General features: G+C 40.8%; 1 protein-coding gene across 9 annotated transcripts in view; it reads left to right on the top strand.

Moving 5' to 3' along the window:
- Positions 1 to 16,376, top strand: part of WT1 (WT1 transcription factor) — a 49,600-nt gene that overhangs the window by 12,352 nt on the left and 20,872 nt on the right. For 4 of the 9 annotated variants that reach the window (XM_019812233.3, XM_045039102.1, XM_045039101.1 and 1 more), the window contains 2 exons: positions 4,928 to 5,005; positions 6,087 to 6,137. In XM_019812233.3, the coding sequence (XP_019667792.1) occupies positions 4,928 to 5,005; positions 6,087 to 6,137 (129 nt within the window). Of the gene's footprint in view, positions 1 to 59; positions 4,845 to 4,927; positions 5,006 to 6,086; positions 6,138 to 16,376 lie in introns of those variants that run through there. The other 5 variants (XM_045039100.1, XM_019812234.3, XM_045039105.1 and 2 more) reach the window with 3 other exon arrangements.

Genomic DNA, 16,376 nt, shown 5'->3' with positions numbered 1-16,376 from the left:
GTCTTTCAAAACTGATAAACAAAATTTTTAAAAAGTAAAAAAAAATTTAAATGCTTGAATGTTGATTCATGAGCGACGAAGTTGACAGTGGAGGCTTTTACCAGCAGATTGTTTTTCATGTGAGAGAGACTTCCATAGCAGGCATAGAGTTTCTGGGGAAGCCAGGTCTTTGGGAAGTGCACTATATACTAGTTAGGTGGGCTTTCAACATAGACATGCGCCAGAGCACAGCTCATGCCCAAGGAAATAATATTATATTCAATAACACTTCTTTTCACTTGCGAACACATGTACATTTACATGGTGTACAAGTTTCACTTAAGACAATACTGATATTTGTTTCCCACATAGGTAGTCATGAAGACAGAAAGGTGAAATGGTTTCCAGGGGTGGGCAGTATCAAAACCAAAGACTTGAAACGGACTTGTCTCCAGGGAGGGGGAAAAATCTAGTTTCAAATATTCCTGCAACTCTTGTGCTGACCAAGTGTTTATTAATAGAAATTGAATCCCCAGTGGGTTTTTCTTTGGTGAACTGGTGAGCTGGAGAGAAATAACAATACCAAGAGATTGACTGTAAAATAATTATTCACCAGGGCCTGCTGGGCAGAAATTTCTCAACAGGCAGCCTCTATGGCGCCTTGGGGGGAAGAACGCAGGAAAAGGGCAGTGTGGAAGTCTGGCTGCAGCCTCTTTTCCTGAGCCGTGGTTATCAGGTAGAGAGGTGAACCCACAGGGGCCTCTCTGTTGGTGCGGGACAGGGCTATTGCAGCAAAAGCTGGACATCATGAATTCTGATCACAGATGGCAGTTATATCTGCATTTTTCTTGGTTGGTGTTTTCTTTTCTCATTCATCCATCCATTCATTCATTTTTTCCGTCAGTCTTCTGGGGGAAACTCTTTACTTCCACCAAGGTGCTACTTTGCCAGCTGGCAACCATCTGGCAGAGGAAACGCTGGTCTTAAGCAGGTTCGTCAGCTCCATTCTACTGGTGACATGAATTTTTCTACCTTGTTCTGCTGAATATATAGTAAACACTCTTAAAGATGAAAATGTACTTGAATTACACACACATTTGAAGAGCGGAGGAGTCCCAGCCCAGATACTAGCTGAGGGCTTTCTTTCCTCCTTTCTTTTTGTGTGGAGGTCGAGAACTCAGTAATACTGGAGTCCAGGCCAAAACAAACTCTATATGATCTACTACCGATTTCCTTTTAAGTTCCTCTTTTTGCTAGGACTGACTTCCTTTTATTTTACTCCAACTTGCATTAATCCCAGTTACAGAAGGTTTTTTCCTCTCTCCCTTGCTTCCAACTTCAAACATTTCTTACATAGGAAACAAGGGGCTTTAAAAAAAAGTCTACTTAAAAAAATATAAAGGATACCATGACTTTTGGAATATATTTTGGCAGCCTGCAATTGCAGAGTTCACTTCCGAACAGGGTTAGATGGCGAGCTGAAATGCCTACGTGACCACTGTGGTTGCTTTGAGCCAAACCACCTGCTTATCTGATCTCCTCTGGGAATGAGGTGGTCAACACCTACAGTGGTTATTTAATAATTAGATGCTTTATTTGTCAGAGGCCATACATTCCTTGACCAGCGCTGCCTCTTTCTGTGGGTTTTCACGATGAAAGCTGGGTGTTGACCGATTGCCCAAAGAGATCAGAGTTGGAGCATGCTTGGGTCCAGTATTTTTAGCTCGGGTTCACATTCTGTCTCCTCCCCAGCAGAGGAGTTATTGTCATTGCTGTCATTGACTTCCAGTAAAAAGGTGGTGCCAGCCAAAGCTGACGGACGGAACCACTGAGGAACTTCAGCCAGCAGAAGGCAGGATGTGGTTAAAATTGTGCTCTGATCCTATCACTGGACTCAGGAAACCTATTAGTAGGTTGGGGGGTTTCTAAAAGTCCTTCTCCCCTATTGGTCCATCCCATCTTCTCTCCCTTCAAGAGGATTTGCAAGCTGAGCTATCAGGACCACCAAAACAAGAAGTGGGGCTCCTCCTGCAATCTTGGCATAGGATTCTTAGCTGAACAGAACATGTTGGGCATCTTGCATGTTTTAACTTTTCTGGAGACAGAGAAAGTCACAATGCTTCCTGGAACATGTTCTCTTTCACCTCCAGACTTGTCTGTATTATTATTGTATAATGATTACTTACTATTATTTAAATGGTAGACGATGAGCTTAGAGGCCAAATAATGCCAGGATGCCTTCAAAGGGATGCGGCAGGTGAGGTGGGAGCATCAGGCAGGCCAGCATCAGGCATGTCTCTGAGCCTCACTCTTTCTCTGATAAATGGGGATCATCACTGTACCTGCCTCACAAAGTTGTGGGGCATATTGGGGAATGTGTGAAAAGTACCGTGAAAAATTTGATAGATTAGGAAAAATTAAAATTTATGATCTGTATAGTCTTCAGAGAGCCATTTTTAGGGCTTTACAACATCCCTGTAAAGTTAGAATGATTGAGATTAATATTTCCATTTGGCAGATGCGGAAACTGAGGTGCAGTGAGCTGAACTGATTGGCTCAAGGTCTTAAAACTTACAGAGCAGCACTGTCCAATAAAACCAATGCAAACCATATTTATAATTTGGAGTTTTTTAGTAGCTGCATTAAAAAAATAAAACAGTGAAATTAATTTTTAGTACATTGTATTTAATTCAAAATAGTCAAAGTCTTATTTCAATGTGTAGCACTAGCCACATTTCAAGTGCTCAATATAGCCTTGTCTGACTAGTAACTATCTTATTAGGGCAATATGGAATATTTATTAAGCACACACTAGGACAATACATACATGGAAGACATAGACCGAATATTTGAGAAAATTTGCTTTCTGGGGGCTGAGAAAATGGCCTTAAAAATATTTTCTCTTTGGGGTACTTCCTGATAGAGACCCTTAGGAATCTACCGGACTACTCTTTAAGTCTGTGAGAAAATTCCTAAATCATAAAGTTAGATATTTGGGACTCATTAACCCATGTGCATAAACTTCTGTCCCTTGTCTTGCTTCCCAGCTCTCTTGAAAATTATGGTCTTAGTCTTAGGCAAGGATGAAATAATTTCAGAAAGACCCCACATCCCAATAGGGCCTAGGAAAATTGTCAACCGGAGCTGAGTGATTTTAGTTGGTGAACAATTTTTTAAAAATCAGTGACAAAAATACAGAGCTGCCTGGGGAATACAATGCCTGTTGGCTGAGATTAATGGCGAGATTAATAAATGGATTGCTTGATGAAAAGGCGCAAGAGAACAAAAACCAGTAGAGATTGTGGAGGAGGCTGCTTATTAATGAGCTGTCAGCCCAAAGAAAGTTCACGAAACTCTTCTGTGTTAAATGCAGCAGGGCTGGCACTTCTAATAAAAATTGGGGTCCTTCAGGAATTAATTACACCAGCCTTACAGCAAGAATTTGTGGAATTGCGAAACGGTAGTGGCACAGACCAGCACGGGCCGCTACTGCAAATGGAGAAGCTGCAGGAGAAACTAATCATGTTTTTTCATTGATATGTAGGATATTGTAGTAGCATAATAGCCAGTCAGACACGAGGATGAATGATGGGGTCCAGATAGACACTGACTAATGAAAGGACACACAGTTCGAGTTTGAAGTCACTTCACGTTTCATATGTAAAATTCCCTCCTGGAATCTGATTTTCCCCTTATCCTGTGTGCCCGCCACGAAGGAGTTCCAAATCATTTTCAGAGTGATTATGTGGACAGCAGAGGGACTGGGCCATGATTTATCAAGCTATGCCTAGAGGGAGCACGGTGTCCATTTATTCCAAGTTGCTGCAATCTCCCTTACCCCCTCCACAAGTTCCCAGTTTGGCTAGCCTGACAATACCTTCTCTTAATTAAAATGTGGTGTTGCCCCTGCCCAATGAAGCAACTCAAAGGCATGCCATGACAAGACAGAGGTTGTCTAGGTTTGGGGTCTGATACCACAGAGTAGATATTGAAAGCTTCTCTCTCTTTGCCGTGAAGGTAGAATGAAGGTATTCCTCTGTAATGTGTTTAGACCAAGGGTTCGCAGACAACCCATTCATCTCTAGGTCTCAAATTTCGTAATTGACCATGTCGGTTCAGGACTAAATGTATTCCTATCACAGCTTGGTAATTAAGGAGATTTCTGCTCATTGATTTATGTGCCGGTTTTCTAGGAGTGAGATAACTATAAGAGGAGAGGAGAGAACAATTTTTGGTTGGTTTACATGAGAGTGTACTTTCTCCTGTGGAGTCTTAATGTAAATGATCAGAGATTGTTTTCCTTCTTAGAACTTTCTAGAACAAGGGCTGGGGCCTTTTTTTTTTTTTTTAACTCCATTCAACTTGTACTAGGGTGATAAAATTTCTAGAGAGTGATTCCTTCAGTTGTACATAGACTTTATCATCCTCTTCCTTTTGCTTGTCACATCCTTGAGTATTAGACCATCCACCACACATCACTCTTTGACTTTTTAGACCCTCATAATCCACATGATACTTATCCTTTTGATTAAAACAACTTAATGGCCTTTTCACGAATAATTAATCTGCCATCTTTTTACTTTCAGCTCCAGGCTTTTAACTTTAATGTTGAGTTATCCAGCCTGTGTTGCCTTTCAAGAGTTCTACTCCCTTTAGCCTCTTCCCCTGAAAGGTTTAATACCTCTTTAGAAACTTGTGTTTGCTGTACTCAGGTTTTTAAAAGGCTTCCAGATTACTCTCACATCCTTTCTGCTGTGTGTGAAGTGAATAACTGTGCAGGAATCAGTGGGGTGAGGTGAAAATCGTTTCAGACTCCCATATTCTGTCATTTTGGAAAACATGAAGGCTTTCGTTGCAAAATAAAGGTAAACCTCCATTGATTTTTGAAGAAATAGCTGTATATCTTTTTGTAATTATGTGTTTTTAACTCTGGATGTTTTTCTAACAGTGACAATTTATACCAAATGACCTCCCAGCTTGAATGCATGACCTGGAATCAGATGAACTTAGGAGCCACCTTAAAGGGGTAAGGTTTTCTCTGTTCCATGGCCCTTAAAAAGTACACCTGCTTGAACCGTTTTAAAGGCACTTATAACTCATGAAGAAAGTGCAGCTTTAGAATAGTCATGGCTCTCTGTAGGATTAAAATACTTTCCTCCCTCCCCCGGTTGGTGACTTGTGGACAGTATTAAATTTTCAGGAACATAAAGAGGGGATTTTTGTATGTGTCTGGAACAAGGGATTGAGAATATTGAGAAAAACGCAATGTGTCCTTTACTTATTGAATGTTTTAGAATTCTTCACAATTGTGTCAATTCAACCTCATTTAATGTTTGTTTTGTTAATGATATCACAGATGTTAACTATTACGTTATCTTATTGAGACATCCTTTCAGTTTATAATGCCCAGGATCCAAATTCGTATTTGAGCGATGAAGATTTGGACACTATAGAGTAAGATGTGCTCACACCTGGTTGTACCAAAAGGTTTTCTTCCTGTTTGATACACAGTCACAATAGGGAGAACACAGCATAGGCATGGGAAGTGCTTTGCACCTGAATATTTAAAAAGACAAACAGGTGGGACTTGCTTCCAACAGCACAAGGATTCACTTTTCATTTTCTAACAAGTCTAAGTTGACGGCGTTAGGATAGGACTCTAGTGAAGATATGATATGACATTAGGATATGACACTAGTGACTCTAGTGACATCCCTGTGATGCAGTAGGTGCTCTTCTAGGTCACCTCACTTAATCTTCCTGACAACATTGTAGGGCTTAGGTATTGTCGCCCTGTTTTCCAAATAAGTGAATCAAGCTCAGAGATGTACATCATTTCCCGTGTTCACATCATGTTAAGTGGTACAGCTGGGGTTCCAAGTCTGGATCTAATTCCAAAGCAGAGGCTCTTTCCAGCCTCAATGTGCTGCCTTCCACCCCACCGGCAACCCAAGTGGCACTGGGGATTAAGCTCAACACTTTGGACTAGACAACTAGTTTCACATCTCTGTGTATTAGTGACTTTTCATTGGATTCTGGGATCTGGGAGGGCTTGCTAGAGCCACGCATGCTCCATTCCCCATTCCCCACCTCTTCTTCTCTTCTAGAGTTGCTGCTGGGAGCTCCAGCTCAGTGAAATGGACAGAAGGGCAGAGCAAGTGAGTGGATGATGCGATGATGGCAAAGCCAATGATGTAGGCCTTGTTGACTGGCGCCTGGGGTGATGCAGGAGTTAGGATTGACAGTGGGTAATCAGGGTGTAGCGTTGGTGTAATGGGATGGGAAGAATCTCTCTCCCTCTCTCTCTCTCTCTTTCCCTCCCTCCCTCTCTTCCTCCCTTTCTCCCTCTTATTTATCATTGACATATTGAGGGCAAAAATGGAGGTGGTGACAATTCTCATCAACATACTCCTAGAAAGCAATTTTTACAATGATGCAGCAGGAACCCTGTTCATTTCCTCTGGAATGTTTTACTAAATACTAAATTTGGGGTATTATACATATTCCTGTTAGATCAGTCAGATCTTTCAGGCATACATAACTTTCTTTTTCTTTATTTGCTTTTAAATCTCTCAGGGAGAACTTAATTTTTACCCCAAGTCTTCCAGAATTCTTGCAAAAACTTTTTTTCATTCTCAACATCTGTGACTTCCCAGCGCTATAACCTGCACCCTGGGACATTCCTGTAGCTCTTTCTTTTGATTTTATTTTCTGGAACCCTGGCACCGGTCTCCCTCTTCTTATCCTTCTTTCTTTTGTTTACTCAGTCCTGGCTTTTGAGTTGTTTTTGAGTCTTCCAGGAGTTACTGTTAGATCCTTCTCCCCACGTCCTCCCCCAATTTTTCTATTTTATCCAAATCTCACCTTTCTCTATCTAGACCCAAAAGTAAAAAAGCCCATTGACTTGAAACTTTCATCTCCACACTTCCATCCAAGGGGCTGCTGACAATTTCAGCATTTTGTCCTTTAGCTTGTCTGATGTCCCTTGGCTTCTTGCTCTCACCCTTTCTTTCTGGACCCTTTCCTTTTTTTCTCTCTCCCATTCTCAGAATTCAGAAACTGTCCCCAAATTAAATGCCAAGAATAGTCAGAACATGATTGTGAAGTGAGCAGTATGTTTCAGTTTTTAAAATTCTTTGTGCTGGAGTACAGGGTTTGTTTGTTTGCTTGATTACAAAAATGACAGATAAGGAATCTTGGCATGTGTTTAACTCTGGGTCTTTCCATAGTAGAGATAATTTTGATACCTTTTAAGGTCTTTAAACACATGACATTAGTCACTTGCTGGGGAATCAGAAGCTATATTGTAAGGATGAAGCACAAAGTGAAGTTTGTTTTGTTCAACCCCATTTAAGAAAAAAAAAACTAGAAGAGTTTTTATTTGTCTGGTGCTTGCATTTTGGAAAAGGAGTTCTGAAACCAAAATATATTTCTTGAATACTATTTTTATTCAGAAAGCTGAATGAAAAGGATAAGATATCTCCTATAGGTAGTCCTACAGAGGAGCAACTCTTTGAAGAGCAAAAAAAGTTTCAATTGTCTAACTTACTAACATCTTCTTTCACACTGGATTTATCCCTTTAGAACATATTGTAAGTCAACCAATGCCTGTTTCCATTTGTGATTTGTGCCTTATGTGGATGTTAACATTATTGGGCCCTGTGTAAGGGTCTTTTGATCTCAGGACAATCCTAAGATTCTATGGTATGTCCATCTTTCAGATGAGGTGGGTGGAGAGACTAAGCCAGGTAATCCAAGTTCACACAGCAAGTAAGTGGCAGAGCCAGGTTGGAATCCACTTCTCTCTGAGTCCAGGGTCTGAGCCCTTGATCAGAGTGTCTTAAACTTTTTAGATAGTGACACTTAAAAAACCTTTTACACCAAGATCCAGTATACACACATGCACACACACATACACATACATTTTCATAAAACAGTGCTTACCCTTACTCCAAGCTGTGCATGCTGATGTTCTCTACTGTATTCAATTTCATTTTTAAAAATGCTTCTTGTGATGTGTAGATTGATTTTACAACCCACTGATGTGTCATGACCCACAGTTTGCCTCTCTTATGGCTCTTAAAAATGGCTACTCCTTAGTTCTACCCTCCAAGCCCATGAATTGCCAAGAACTGAATTCAGTTGAATCTGTTATTCCAGTAGAAAATTGGGCTTTGTCCGGGGGAGACACAATCTGGGTTGGTGTCATTCTTCTTTCTGATGCCATATTCACTTACTTTTGTCACGGTACAAAAACACTGTTAATATGGAAAACACATTTGAATAAAGATATTCCATGAAGAAAGATAAATATTTTTTATTTAAACTCACAGCTAGTGTCTTGCCGCTGTTTGAAATCAATGGTAAGAAGAATCATGGTGACACAATAGATATATAACAGAAAAACTGGAGGTTTGACTCCTGTTTTGGAGAAAAAAAAGATAATTTCCATATCACTCATAAAAATGAAGTATTATCAAATTTTTTATTAAAAAGATGTGGACTTCAGAATAACCCCCATTAAATATTTGTTCATGTCTTTTTTTCCTTGAAAATTTTACTTAAAAAAAAAAAGAACAGGGTTTTTCCCTGTGTCCTAACCAGTTCCTTGGAGACATCTTTCATTAGATGTCAGGGAGCAGTGTTATTACAATGGTTGGGATGGGATTTTAGGGAGAGTATGGGCAAGATGAGATGAAAACATGATATAATGGGGAGGAGGGGATACTCTTGACCCTGATTTACTCCTCTCTCTTCCTCTCTCTATTCATTTTCTTATATCTGTGTGCCCATTGAGATCAGAACTACTTTTATGACTTCAAATGGGAGAGTATTGTATTTCAATTTAAGTCAGAGAAGGTACTTTATGAACCCACTTTCTTAACTCCGACCCTTTTCGTCACTCACAAATGAAATTAGATTTTTTTAAAGCGGGTCACTGGGAGAGAAAATTGCCAGGAAAAGCATTAGTCTACCTTTATGAATAATTCTGTTTATGAGGCCTTTGTGTTGCCTACTTTTTATTTCTTTAAAAACCTTTCCTGTGTGTTCCTAACGGACGCTGAATTCCTAAAGCTGCTCACAAGCCCCAGCTACTCCGTTAGTCTGTTTTGTCTCTTCTGAAGAAAATATCCTACAAAATGGAGTAACACATCAACCTTGACTGTGGTCCAAGTTATTAAAACAAGGAAGAAGTCACTCTCCAGGGAGCTGGGCAGGAGGAGTGGGAAATCGAATACAATAGAAATGTTGAAGGAGTGCTGAGAAAAATGAATGTCCCTTTGCTGGTCCAAGAAGTTCACAGACTGTTGGGAACACACAGTATCTGACCTGTGGATGGTTGAAAGGAAAAATGAAAGGCTCACGATGAGTGATGGATGTATGGTGAAAACAAAGCTGTGCATTTTGGTAGGGCCAAGGCTGTCGAATCTGGAGAAAATCCCCGCTAGACATGGTCTCATCCCTGAGAAACTGTGCCAAGAGAGATAACTGTCCTCTCTGGCTGGGAGTTCCAATACACAGCCCAGCACCTTCCCATTCCAGCTCATAAACATAAGGTACTCGTCCAAGAGATTTACTTCTTGAAAGTAGATAGCCTGCTTTTAAGTGGCTCCTGGAGCTTAGGATGTAGAGGGAAGGTAGAGAGAAGCAGTTCTGTGAATATCAGCATTCCTGAGTGAAATCCTCCAGCTAAACCCCCAGCAAAACTTTGTTAATTTCTTCTTTTAAATGGTTACCTTTATGCCAGGGAAAGTGGTTCTTTGCTTTGATTTGGACTCCCCTAGGATCTCCTAGTGGTACTGCTGGCGCAAACTTGGGACTTCTGGGTCAGCAGGATGGGGATGGAGACTGATTTTGAGTTGTGTCTCTGTTCCTTGCATCTGGAGTGGACTTGCTTCTTTGCCCTCACTTCTCACTTCCGTGCTACTTCTTTCTTCCCCATCGCCTCCTTTGCTATTTGCCTTTCCCACTCTTTTCTCTTTGGCCATATATTCAAATAATGTATTAAATTTTTAAATTATTGAAGTAATGTTACGAATTATGGAACACTTAGAAAATACAACCATACAGGGAAGGAAATTAACCCCACCCCCAATATTTCAGATGAAACTACTGTTAATGTTATGTTGCATGCACTTTTAGACCTTTTTCTATGCAGACATATACATTTGTATCCTTTTCTTTTTTTATAACAAATGATTGGGCTTCAGCTTCTGTAGGCCATTGCAAAGTTCTGTGTTTCAATCATCAAGAGAGCTTTTTTGAAAATATTCTCAACTTGTTAAAAAAAATTCTTCGTTTAAAAAACTATTTGGGGCTGGGGAGCCTGGGTGGTTCAGTTAGTTAAGCATCCGACTTTGGCTCAGGTAGTGATCTCACTGTTCATGAGTTCAAGCCCCACATTGGGCTCTCTGCTGTCAGCACAGAACCGGCTTCAGATCCTCTGGCCCCCTCTCTCTCTCTGCCCCTCTCCCACTGGCACTCTATCTCTCAAAAATAAAATAAACATAAAAAAATATTTTGAGCTTTATAGGCATCCTCTCCACACTATGTTTCTAACTATTTTATTTCTAAGCAAGGAGTTATTTTCATCTTGTAAAGGTGAGAGAGAATGACAGTTTTGTTTAGCTCAGGAGAATAAAGAGGTCAAGCAGGAATTATAGAAAAGGAAAGTGGTGGTGAAGGGGTCCGAGATGGATATGAAGAGTATGATAGACAGCACAAGAAGATGAAGTCGGATTTCAGCCTGTTGATAAGGGTGTGTGTGTATGTGTGCGTGTGTGTGTGTGTGTGTGCGTGTGCGTGTGCGTGCATGCAAGCACACATGAGCACATGCATGTGTGTGGGGCGGTGGGTGTTGGAGGGGGAGAAGTATACTATCATTTACCCAAGAAAAAAATCATAACCTCCAACTAGGAAAACATCGACATAGAAGCTACGCTAGTAAAAGGCCATCCATATAAATGCTTCTGTGAAGTGAGGGGCTGTTGCATATATCAGTAGGGGTTTTTTTTCTTATTAAAAGTGAAAATTTTCATTTATCCTAGCTTTATTTCTTCTTAAAAATTTTTAAATGTTTATTGAAAAATTTTTTAATGTTTATTTATTTTTGAAAGCGAGACACCACAAGCAGGGAGGGGCAGAGCGAGAGGGAGATACAGAATCCGAAGTAGGCCTTTGCCTCAGAGTTGTCAGTACAGATCCCGACGCGGGGCCCAAACTCACAAACCCAACCCCGAGATCAATGTCTGAGCCAAAGTTGGGTGCTTAACTGACTGCGCAACCCAAGCGCCCCCATGTTTATTTATTTTTGAGACAGAGAGACAGACAGACAGACAGCACAAGCAGAGAAGGGGCAGAGAAAGACGGAGACACAGAATTCAAACCAGGCTCCAGGCTCTGAGCTGTCAGCACAGAGCCCAACACAGGGCTCAAATTCACAAGCCATGAGATTATGACCTGAGCTGAAGTCGGATGCTTAACCGACTGAGCCACCCAGGCATCCCATTCTAGCTTTATTTCTAACTCTTCATTTTAAAAGCAAAGCCACAGATACAATGTTCTTAAGGCTAAGATGGTACTTTATCAAAATGAAAACAACTTTTCCCCCCTTGATTGTAAAAGTAACACAGGCTTACTTATGTATTTAAAAATTCAGGCCAGCACCAAAACATTATAGAGGAGAAAAGATATCTCTTCTCTCACCACCCAATGATAACTAATTTTTCAACATATTAGGGTGTGTTTGTATCTGCAAAGAGAAACTCCTGGAAACATTTACTGAACTAGTAACTGTAGTTGTATCTGGAAAGATTAGAGGGAGAGAGAGAAAGCCTGATACAGATGTGTGTAGGAGATTCTAGGAGGAGATAAACTGGAGGCATTTGTACAAAGACACTTCGTGGAGTTTTGCTGCAAAAAGGAGCAAAGAAATGATGTTATATATAGCTCAATGAGGATAGAATGTCAGGACAAAGTGGTTTCTTATTGTTTTGCTTTATTTCACTTATTTATATTTAGAGAGAAGTACCTGCATGCTTGTTTACCAATGAGAATGATCAAGAAGAGGGAAAAAGTTATTGGTGGGAGAGCAAAGAATTGCTGGAACAGTGTCCTTGAGAGAGAAGAGGCTCCATGGGAAAGTGGTGACTGGTTAGCTAAAAGCTGGGATAGTTCATCTAGTAACCTTGATTTGCAAGGGTTCTTTGTTGATAAGAATATTAACCCTTTATATGTCATATGCACTGCAGGTATTTCCTCTGGTTTGTATTTTAATTCTTTTAATGGTTTTATCTTTTCCTTGCAGAATTTTTTTTTGTTTTATGGTAAACATTATCAGTTTTACTGCTTCAGGTTTTTGGCTTTTATATCATGCCTAAAAAGATTTTTCCCATCAGGGCGCCTGGGTGGCTCAGTCTGTTAAGTGTCTGACTCTTGATTTCAGCTCAGATCTTGATCTCATGGTTCATGGGATCAAGCCCAGCATTGGGCTCTGTGCTGACAGCATGGAGCTTGCTTGGGTTTCTCTCTCTCTCTGCCCCGCCCAACTCACATGCCTGCACGCTCTCTCTCTTTCTCTCAAAATAAATAAACTTAAAAAAATTCTTTAAAAGATTTTTCCCATCTCAAGATTTTAAAAATTTAATTATTTATTAGTATCTTTTTGGTTTATTTTTTAATTTACCTTTTTACATTTACATTTTGTTAATGTTTGTTTATTTTTGAGAGAGACAGATTGCGAGCAGGGGAGGGGCAGAGAGAGGGAGAGACATAGAATCTGAAGCAGGCTGCAGGCTCCAGGCTCTGAGCTGTCATCACAGAGCCCGATGCGGGGCTTGACCTCAAGAACTGCGAGATCATGACCTGAGCCGAAGTCGAATGCTCAACCGACCAAGCCACCCAGTTGCCCCTTACCTTTCTACATTTAAACATTTAGTTCATCTTGCATTTATTTGGCAACTTGATTCCACCTTGATTTGTTTCTAGAAGACTAGCCAGTATTCCCAAACTATTTTGAATAATCCAGTCTTTCCTCATTAACTTCAAATATTACTTTTATCAATCCTTGGATCCTATCAAATTCCTTGGGTCCATTTCTAGACTCTACTCTCTTCTTTTGATCATTCTGGTTCTTTTTGTCAAGCTATCATACTGTTATAGTCTACTTAAATATCTGATGGAAAAGTTTACTAGCATTGTAGATCTTTTTTCAAACTAATTCTGGCTACTTCTTGTTTATTCTTCAAGATGAATTTTAGATTTACCTTGTTAATTTCAAAGTCTTTGTCAATATTGGTTCATTAATTGTGACAAATGCACTTATATTAATGTGAGATGTGAATCAGAGAGGAACCGGGTATGAGATATATGGCAACTATCTGTATTATCTTAGAAAATTTTTTGTAAATATAAAATTCTAAAATAACAAGTTTATTTTGAAGCCTTAATTAGAATTTTGAATGGATAGTTTAAAAATTAACTTAGGGGGCACCCAAATTTTGGTGACTCAATCAGTTGATCATCTGACTCTTGATCTCAGCTTGGGTCTTGATCTCAGGGTCATGAGTTCAAGCCCTGTGTTGGGCTTTGTGCTGGGCGTGAAGCCTACTTAACAAAAGTAATTTTGGAGATGACTGACTTTTGAAAAAGATCTAACCCTTTCTTCAAGAGCGTGGATGGTATTCCTCAACATTTTTTCAAGTCTTGTTCTGTGTCAGATGTCTCTATTTTGAATTTCCTCCTTTTCAAGACTTTTAGCAGTAATGCCTCTGGCTCCGAAATCTCTTTGAGAATGAATGTGATTACACTCATGAATATAGTACAAGGATTTTCTTTTGTTTCTTCACCTTGAAATCCTTTCTTGTGTTACTAACGTTTGTTTGGAGAGTGGGGCCTGTGAAAAAGATGATTATTCACACAGCCTTCACATCTACAAGCCTCCATTTCAGCTGGAGAAGCAGAGGACATCTAATCCTTAAAAAAAAAATTTTTTTTTTAGCGTTTTACTTATTTTTGAGAGAGAGAGAGAGAGAGAGAGACAAAACACAAGCGGGGGAGGGGCAGAGAGAGAGGGAAACAGAATCTGAAGCAGGCTCCGGGCTCTGAGCTGTCAGCACAGAGCCCGACGTGGGGCTCAGACTCACAAACCGTGAGATCATGACCTGAGCCAAAGTTGGATGCTTCACCAACTGAGCCACCCAGGCGCCCCTAATTTTTTCTTTAATGTTTATTTATTTACTTTTGAAAGAGAGAGAGAGACAGGGAGAGAGAGGGTGGAGGGGGGGAAGAGTGCATGTGGCGTGTGCACGTCAGGGAAGGACAGAGGGAGAGGGTCAGTGCAGAGCCTGACGTGAGCTGTAACTCATGAACCTTGAGATCATGAGCTGGACACTTAACTGAGCCACCCAAGCACCCCAGGGGACATCTAGTCTTAAGAGCCCTGTGCTTAATCCTAGGGTTTTAGGGAGGATAATTTTTTGTAAGTAATTGAGCACAGTTGAGTAAATTTTTCAGATTCAAGAGCGTGTAAGCTAGCTGGGTAGGAGCCTTTAGGAATCCAGGCTAAAAAGATCCTGTTCCATCTTTTCCTGTTGGGTTTGTCTCTTGTGTGGATCTGGGACACCCTAGCGGCAATTTCTGGCCGTAGAGCCAAAGCATTGAGAATGGTAAACCCAGTGAGTTAGATGAAACTGGGATTCTGATGAACGATCACCTCGATGCCAGACACACGTAAGGAGAGATCAGTTATTTGTTATATGGTCTGAATAAGGTGGTCTGTGAAAATGTAGTTCCTGTGTTTGTGTGTGTTGAAGTAGGAATGTAAGTCCCACCTAAAAATACCCTTCCGAGTGGTAGGGCCCAGTAAAACTGTGGCGTTTTTGGACTGTGTTCTCTCCAAAAAGTTGTGAGAAACTGGATTTAACTATGTAAAATATCTCTTAGCTCTGCTCTGAGTGTTAAATAAGAGGGAAAAGGTCAGTTGAAGGAGGTTTGTGTACCATTTCAAGTGGTGAGGAAAGCTTGTTGGTTCGTAAGGGCTGATTTATACAAGTGTTGTTGTCAGGCTGTTAACCACTCAGCCTGTGTCCCCTGTTAAATAGCGGCTGATGACAGGATTGCATGGGAAGTGAAGACCTAGGAGCCAGAACTATAAAGAAACTTTCAAAAGAGGAATACAACTTAGGTTTTAGTAATGATAACATGTTTGGAACAAGTAGGCATCTTCCAAAAGGTAACACTTTGAAGGGACCATTACTCATTTATAGATACCATGTTCTGAGAAACTTGCTGAAAAAATAAATCCAATTACTTTTAGATAACTGCTAGATTATGTATGAATCAAGACTTTTTCTTTTTTTTTTTTAATGTTCATTTATTTTTGAGAGAGAGTGAGACAGTGTGAGAGGGGGAGGGTCAGAGAGAGGGAGACACAGAATCCGAAGCAGGCTCCAGGCTCTGAGCTGTCAGCACAGAGCCCGACGCAGGGCTTGAACTCATGGACCATGAGATCATGACCTGAGCCGAAGTCGGATGCCCAACCGACTGAGTCACCCAGGTGCCCCAAACCAAGACTTTTTCTGTAGCAGGTGGCAGAATCCCAGTTGTAACTGGCATCAATAAAGGAAAAATTTAAATTTGGCAGCTTACTATATTGTATTTTTATTTATCTATTTTTTAACGTTTATTTATTATTGAGAGACAGAGAGACACAGAGCGTGAGCAGGGGAAGGGCAGAGAGAGGGGGAGACACAGAATCTGAAGCAGGCTCTAGGCTCTGAGCCATCAGCACAGAGCCTGATGCAGGGCTTGAACCCACGAACTGTGAGATCATGACCTGAGCCGAAGTTGGTCGCCTAACCAACTGAGCCACCCAGTCACCCCTGTATTTTTATTTTTTTTTTAAGTTGATTTATCTATTTTGAAAGAGAGGGGGAGAGAGCCGGGGAGGGGCAGAAAGACAGGGACAGAGAATCCCAAGCAGGCTCTGCATGGACATGGGGCTCAAACCCACGTACCAGGAGATCATGACCTGAGTCGAAGTCAGATACTTTACCAACTGAGCCACCCAGGCACCCCTTACTGTATTGTATTTTAAAACTCCCATGTCTGGATTCAGGGTCTCAGATGGTGTCATTAGGACATGGTTTCCTTGTCTCTTATCTCTACTGTTTTCTGTGCTGGCTGCCTTCTCAGACAGGCTCTCTCCATTGTGGCAAAAATAGCTCTGGTTTTTGGCAATTACAGCCTCAAAAGGAGAAAGCTCTCTATTGGTTCTTTTCCGGCAAAAGACCCAGGGAAGTTTCTGAATGGCCTGGGTTGGGTCATGTGGCTAGAGAATGCACTGTTCTGATTGGCCAGGTTCTGAGCATGTCCTCACCCCTGGAGCCAGAGGGGAG

This window comes from Felis catus, chromosome D1 (genome assembly GCF_018350175.1).
Source record: "Felis catus isolate Fca126 chromosome D1, F.catus_Fca126_mat1.0, whole genome shotgun sequence".
In the NCBI taxonomy this organism is placed as follows: Eukaryota; Metazoa; Chordata; class Mammalia; order Carnivora; family Felidae; genus Felis; species Felis catus.
The sequence above is the reverse complement of the archived record's forward strand: the minus strand, read 5'-3'. Positions and strand labels throughout refer to the sequence as shown.